The sequence below is a fragment of the Micropterus dolomieu genome, unplaced genomic scaffold (assembly GCF_021292245.1).
Source record: "Micropterus dolomieu isolate WLL.071019.BEF.003 ecotype Adirondacks unplaced genomic scaffold, ASM2129224v1 contig_1431, whole genome shotgun sequence".
Taxonomy (NCBI): Eukaryota; Metazoa; Chordata; class Actinopteri; order Centrarchiformes; family Centrarchidae; genus Micropterus; species Micropterus dolomieu.
Genome location: NW_025730421.1, coordinates 7,106 through 14,510, shown reverse-complemented (window position 1 = coordinate 14,510; position 7,405 = coordinate 7,106). Strand labels below are relative to the sequence as shown.

The 7,405-nt window shown below is 43.5% G+C and overlaps 1 protein-coding gene across 1 annotated transcript; it reads right to left on the bottom strand.

Moving 5' to 3' along the window:
• Nucleotides 1–26: 26 nt before the first annotated feature.
• On the bottom strand, nucleotides 27–3,048 carry LOC123964262 (ceramide glucosyltransferase-like). Its single transcript, XM_046041334.1, has 2 exons — nucleotides 2,625–3,048; nucleotides 27–222 (listed from the first exon to the last, which is right to left on the bottom strand). The coding sequence occupies exons 1-2, from the start codon at nucleotides 2,720–2,722 to the stop codon at nucleotides 27–29; spliced, it is 294 nt and encodes a 97-aa protein (XP_045897290.1). The 5' UTR covers nucleotides 2,723–3,048.
• Nucleotides 3,049–7,405: the final 4,357 nt, after the last annotated feature.

Sequence of the window (7,405 nt, the reverse complement as noted above, 5' to 3'; positions counted from 1 at the left end):
GGGGCAGTCAGTGGTAGGAGTCTGAGTTAAGATGGTAGTGAGGGGTTATCAGCTGCATGGGGGGCAGTTAGCGTCACCTTGGGGTAATCCAGTGTAAAAAATGTCTCCAGGTTGGAGATCAGGTTGGGGTCGACGCCCTTCAGAGGCTTCAGCAGAGAGACTCCTGCCAGCTGCACAAACGGCTGTTTGACCTCTGACCTTTTCTTGTGGAGGTGGAGACGCCTGAAGCAGACAGAGCGGTCAGAAACCATCACATCAGTAACGATCTTTTCATTTTCATGTCATTCTGAAACTTCTCAACTCGAACAAAGTTAAATAATGAAGAAATACAGTTTTATTTTGCCACGTTGTGAACAGGAACTAATATAAATGAGTAGTATAATATTATGACTTTAAATAAAAGGTATAATGTTCAGTTAATAGTATAGATTAGATTTATTAATTACTGTAGCGGTGGGAATCGCACGATACAGCAATTCTGCGATAATTAATGTACCGCTAGACAATCCTGGAATGACACATCACGATATCTGTCTAACTATGAATACTTTATTTGCTGCAAATCCAAACTGTTGGAAAACAGCACAACTCTGCAGCTCTACAGGTTTTCAGTCTATAAAAATTATTATAAAAACATAAAATCCAGATTCACTAAATTTACTGATTTTTTTGCTGCAAATCCAAATAGCTGTGTGCCACCTGATCTGTACGTCACATTACTGATGACACAGCACAGCGCTGAGCTGCCCTTTCTCCACCTGCTCACAGCTGGATATTGGGTTTGAGGTTTGACCCTTTGCGGTTGCTGTAGCTGGTCTGTGTGGAGTGCTGACCAGATGACCGTCACGTGGTTTACAGGCGCTTCACATTTTCAGCTCAAAGCCTCATTCTGTTCTCTGTTAATTAAATGAATGGCAGATGAGGCTGCAGTCGGACTAATAATGTTCAAAGGAATAACATAAAATCTGCACCCCTGGAACAGAGAAAGTAGGTCTTAAGAAAGATCTGGAAGGTCTTTAAAAGTCCTGGATACTTTTAAAATCCTATAATCCTTTTAAGTCTCCCAGGGGATTACATGACGGGTGTTTTAAACCTGGAAAGTCCTGGAAACGTTGTGCATTTGTGGAAATAAATTAATTAACGTGCCGATTACTGTGACTCCGAAAGTTCAATGAGCTTCCTAGATTTTTCAAAGAATTCCCAGGTCATGGTTGCTGGTATTCAAAGATCCCAAAGCAATAAGTCATTATCCATAAGTCCGTGCTCACATTCACGCCAACGCCTTCCCACGCTGCGTTTGGTCAAATTAAATTTCTTAAAATGTGTGTTGAAATCTGATTTGAAAAACGGTTTCAAATTCCTTTAATTGGTCACACCTACTAATGAAGAAAGAGATGTTTGGAAACCCATGTTGCCCCATAACCACCAGCATTCCTCCACTGCACCAACCACCTTCACAAAACACGTCACTTTTAAGATGCCTTGATTATGAACGGAAATAACTGTTACTCAATACAGAGCAAGTGACTCCATCCATGACATCATTTGACCAAATTACTAAAGTTCATGTATTTATAATTATTATCCATTTATTCCTTCCACAGTTTAATATGTATTAGTTTGCTAATGTGAAACGTTAAAGTTGGTCCGGTGGACTAAGTTAAACCCTGCTGTCTTTAAAAACCTTGAACTTTAGTGGATCCAGTGATACTACGTGAATTAAATTAATGCTGAATATAAGAGAGACTTCTATTACTTCAAAAAGCCATTTTGCTATTTTATACCCCGCGATAACAACAACCGCTGATCATAAATATTGTTAAATAGAAAGGTTTTGAAACGTAATTCGGCGTCAACTACAAACACTTTCTTTAAAAACCCTTGAAATAGTGCCACTACGCGAACTGAAGAGCAATTTATAATACTTCAAAAAGCACTTTTGCTATTTTATACCACGCAAACGTCCGCAGACCGTAAACACTGTTAAACCGACAGGTTATCAAATGTAATTCGGCATCATTAGGAAACGTTTCAAAACAAACCTGAACGTTAGTGGATCCTGTGAAACTAGGTGAACTGTATCAAAGCCGAATTGAAGAGCGACTCGTATTACTACATAAACCTACTTTGCTATGTTTGATCAGGCCATAACAACGAGCGCTGACCATAAATATGGTTAAATCGGCAGTTTTTAAAATGTAATGCGGCGTCAACAGGAAACAGGAAATTCATTCCGCTAACCAGCCGTGACGTGAGAGAGTTAACGTTAGACCTTGTGATAAAGATCTGTGCGAAGGAATAAGACTAATTTCAGCTTCTTTATGAACTGTCACATGTGGATCATCTTAAAATGACTTAGTTATGAATGAACTGATCCCAGCAGCCCGGCGGAGCCCCGGTGAGCGGAGGGAAGTGTTGGAGCTAACCGGCTAGCGGTTGCCCAGGAACACGCCCAACAGCTCGCCGCCGCGACACGGAGCGCCGCTCGGCTGTCACACGGCCACAAACCCGCCGAGAAGCCAAACTTATTTTCATTTAAATGCTTCATCTCGAGAAAAATAAAACGCAGAAATAAACAGGAAACGGAAGCATCGCTGGGCTAGTGTTAGCCTAGCCGGACTCACACATAGATGATGGACATGAGGTGCATCAGCCACAGGACGAAGAACAGGATGAAGCCGAACACGGCGAGGCCCTGCAGGGCGAGCTCCAGCAGGGCCATGGCGGGCCGCGGGGGCCGGCAGGGGGTCACAGGGGGCTCGGGAGAGAGTCGACCAGCTCACCGGCCTCGGACTGGGACCAACCGGAGGAGCGGAGGGTTAGAGTCCGACTGCGGGCGCGACGAGCTCGGCTTGTCGGGGCCTCCAGAAGAGGCAGCGAGGAGACGGCAGGAACCAGTGCGGGTCAGGAGCTCCAGTGACGGGGACACAGAGACCGGCCTCGGCCTGCTGGTATCCAGGTGACAGTGCGAGCTCCAGGAGTTCGACAGTCACCAGACCGACCGACGGTCAGCTGACCAACCGGGGAGGGGGACGCTGAGCACGGGACGCTGGGTACCGCGGGCACAGCACTTCCGGGCAAATTCAAAATAAAAGCTCAGCGAGCCGAGCTCCATCGCAGGTTACAGATGTTTCAAACACAGAAACGTGTGAACATTAAAGTGTGTAAAAGAACAGTGACAGAGAGGGAAAGAAAGGGGGGTCAGCTTTAAAAAGTCTTCTCCCCTGCAGAGGGTTGAACAGAAGGTTTCTCTAGGACAATATATAAATATGACAAAAATAAGAAACATTCTGCATAAAAGCTGAGAAACTTTCTTTAATATTTGTTACTTCGAGGCTCAGGGATAAAGCTTAGCGTTGGGCTACTTTATGATTACTTATAAATGGTTATAATTATTTATTATCCAGTTTTATCAGATGTACTTTATTGTATTTTATTATGTATTTCCTATGTGTTGGTTTTTTTACTGCAAAACTTTACCTGTGTGTGTTTTAGGTGAACTGCGACCGTGTCGTTGGTGACTTTACACTTTAAATAAACCCGACTTCACTTAAAAGTCAGACAAAAACAATCATTTCAAAGTCAGTACAGGCCCCACAAACACAGAGGGCACATAAAAGGACCTTTTAACACATCCAGATAATTAAATGAACAACGTAAATATCCCCCAGAGCTGCAGGACAAAACATTTTGTTCAGGAAATCACCTGCTAAGCCCCGCCCACACAGGTGAGTCAGAGGTATAATCAGAGTTTCACTAGAGGAAAGATTACTGCGACTGACAGGTGAGGAAAACACTTCAGATCAGGGCCTGAGGGCGGTTTCAATAAACCTGGGTCTCAGTTTCAGCCTGATATCTCGGCCCTGACTCGGTTACACCAAAGCGTCAACACATAACGCTCATATTGGCGATACGCAGCCTGCCTGTGGCATCAGAAACACAGCTGTAAGTGGCATTGGAAGGATTTTCACACATCTTCATTTCCTTCCTTCAGAACAGATTAGATCTGGTGTTCTCAGGTGGATTCTCTGGCCCTCCTTGAGACGGACTGAGACAGAGCTGCAATGTGTCCTGATATCATCAATGACAGACTGGTCAGAGATCAGTACGTCGTTCATTATTGATGTGGATTCATCCCTTTTTGATGTGATCATTCTCTTCCACGTGTTTCACACTTCACGCCTCTGAGGCAACGTTGTGTTGTATTGTTGTATTTTATGTATTTAAGCCTATTTAGCATTATTATTATTATTATTACAGGGTGTAGTTTATTAGGCTTTAGATGGCTGTTTCCTGTGTGCGAGGACCGGATGTGGTCACTGCAACAAATCCAATTTCCTGTGAAGCATCAGTTAAGTATGTGAAGCTTGCAGTTTCATCCTCCCAGCTCACTGGACCCATGACAGGAAGTAGTGTTCTGTGCGTTGCTGAAACAGGAAGAGGACGCCGCCGTGTGTCTGACCTTTAATGTGTCTGCTGGCAGAGAGAACATTGTGTTTCGGTCACGCTGAAACGATCACTTCTCTTTCTAGTTTCTGGTTTTCCAGCCTCCTCATTGTCTCTTCGGTTGTGAGTTCTGCCGGTTTATTTCATTTTGCACAGAATTTGAAACTAAACTTTCTAGTTCAGCAGAAAACAGGAAACCTCATAACAGCTTGTTATGAATTCTAATGACACGTCACACTTTCCTCTTCAGTTTATACTATTATCATTTTATTTCATGCATGTGTTGGTATATGTAGTAATGTATAGATAAACGTGTGTGTGTATGCGTATATGTACAATATGTATATTTTATAACTGTCATGTATATTTATAGTTCATCAGTGGTGGATGGGTTATTATTGGAACTGCTAAATAATATCAAAGACGTTAAGATTCTCAGAATGGCGATAAAATCTGTTCATAAAAAAGAATTTGTTGGCATGTCTTGGAGCAGTGCTTTGAAAATACAAGTTGGACTGTGTAAATTGTGAAGTTTTAACTGGTAAAACAACAGAACCTGATCCTCACGTGCAGACAGATCCTTTTGCATGTATTCAAATTCTGGGTTTTATAATTTATTAGACAGTAATATGAATAAATGCAAATATAACTCTCATTCTCACAGACAAAATACCTTCGTCAGAACTGTGGAGGTTCACACAGCAGAGCTAAAGCCTGATCTCCACTGAGGTCCTCGCTGTAGTCTGATAGAGATGACTGAAGGGGCGCTGTGTACAATCATCCTCTAATATACAGATAAACACAGCACAAATACATGCATGTACACCTGGGGCCCCCTCACCAGGAGCCACACGTGTTAAAGACACTCCCTCTAATTAGTATTAAAGAACCACCACATGCTCGATCACCATCCCAAGTTAAATCTACAGGTAGCCTGTCAGTGGCCCTGTGGCCTCTGAAGAGACATGAGGGTTCCCAACGAGCTTAAAATAATCTCTAAAACACCTCGACTCAGTCTCACTTTCAGCTGTTTCACCCTGTTTTCAACCGTTTTAATTCCCTGAGTTCAGAAGAGCCGACGCAAGTCCTGCTGTTCAGGTTAAAGATCAACCCGACTGGTTTATTTTGCTGCATCTGAAGGTGAGTCACCCTGTCGCGACGTTAAAACCTCGTGGGAGCAAGCCGGCTGCAGTTTTCTGAGACGGCGACGCAGTTTCTTTTCTGCAGCTGCACAAAGTTGGAACTCGTTTCTGCTGCGAGTTCAGACATTTATCCAAATTCCACACACGAAGCAGAGCGTGTCCGATTAACAGAGGTGTTTTCATAGCCGCCCCCACAGCATCAAGTCAGCGAAAGTCATCTCCGATGCACCTTCAGACAAAGTGAGGCTGTTACTAACATCTTTATTTAGAAAATTAGCCTTACGAGCCAGAAATTTAATTCTCTGACTTCTGAGAAACCCTTTGACCCATATTGTCTCTGCTGGAGATATTTCTTAGGGGGATGTAACAGGAACAGGTAAAACAGGTCAAGCTTGGAGTCATTAGCTGACCCCACGAGTGTTCACCGACATTCCCGCTCTGGTTATTTCTCTCATGTATCTGTTGTTAGGGAGACAACAGGTAGTCTGATCAGGTAGAGACAGCACATATCTGTGTTCTCTGGGAATCTTACAAGAAAGAACTCACTGGCTCCACAGATTAGAGTACAGCTCATGGGTAGATTCCACTATGACGTAGCGTTGGAGAGTAAACATCAGATCAGTTGTTCTACGTTAACGCCAGCTAAAGATCAGCTAAGAGAGAAACCTACAGGTACGAGACAGATCTTGTCCTTCAGATTTGGTGTTCGATGTGTTCACATGCTGTATGCTGGCTCAATGAACCACGCTGTGTTCAGTCTTCATCACTCCTGAACTTGGCTCACAATAATTCCTCCACAGTCTCCACTCAGGGAACTATCTAGGTCATACTGAGTTCTCAAGCTTCATTTTCAAACCAAACAGTGCTAATGTTCTTCAACTCATCCCTTAAATGACTCAATAACTTTCTTACCCTCATGGGAAAACACCAGGGCAGAGTCGTCTGCGTAGAGAGAAAGATCCGTGTGTCTTAGTTACCCAGAAATTGTAATAAGCTACTTCTTAAAAAAGTAATAACTTTAGTTAAAGTAACTTCTTAGGCTACTCGTTACGTTACTACATTACTTTCCAGCGTTTCCCACAGAATGACACCGTAACTGTGGCGAGCGACGGGGCAGAGCGAGGAGTCTCCTATTTCGACAACCCAGCTATGTTCAAACTTTGGACAGGTTTGTGCAGCGTGTTCATGAGAGAGAGAGATAATTTGATAATTATCCCATACACTAAAACGTTACTATAACGCAACTCTCTCCCGATGAGTCGGAGCATCAGTGACAGCAGCTGCATGAGTTCCTTTCTCCAAGTTTCACGTCGCTGTGCTGCTTCAGCAGATTCAATAAATCAGATGTAGAAATGTTTGCGGTTGAAAGCTTTTTGCTGGTCGCACAGACTTTACAATGGATTATAATATTCTTTGCATCTTAGACTGTGACACAATAATGGTATCAGCTGCTTACAGCTGTGGAAAGAACGCCTCGCTCTGTCGTTCTCCATTCTTCATTTAGTGTTTGGCTCTCAGTGGACATGGACAACAGACTCTGGTGCTGCTGACATTCACACATTCAAGTCCAGGACGGTGCGTTCAGTACCGCAGTGTTACACTGATTATTACGGTTATAGAAAAGTAGTACGTTGCACTACTGGTTACTGGGAAAAGTAATCCTGATCCATGACATGTTGCTGCTGTTGGACCTCTGCAGCAGCCGACGGTGAGGAGGTCTCACTCTGGACCAAAAAGTCACGACCGACATGAACGTTAACCGACAGAATGAACAGATTTAACCTCTAACCTATGAGAAACAGGAAGCTCGTCACACG

What these genes read in the sequence shown, in the direction of transcription:
- LOC123964262 (XM_046041334.1), bottom strand. Translation starts at nt 2,722, where the DNA reads ATGGCCCTGCTGGAGCTCGCCCTGCAGGGCCTCGCCGTGTTCGGCTTC. An exon ending in CTCATGTCCATCATCTATGT is followed by an intron (nt 223 to 2,624) that starts GTGAGTCCGGCT and finishes TGTCTGCTTCAG; the next exon opens with GCGTCTCCACCTCCACAAGA.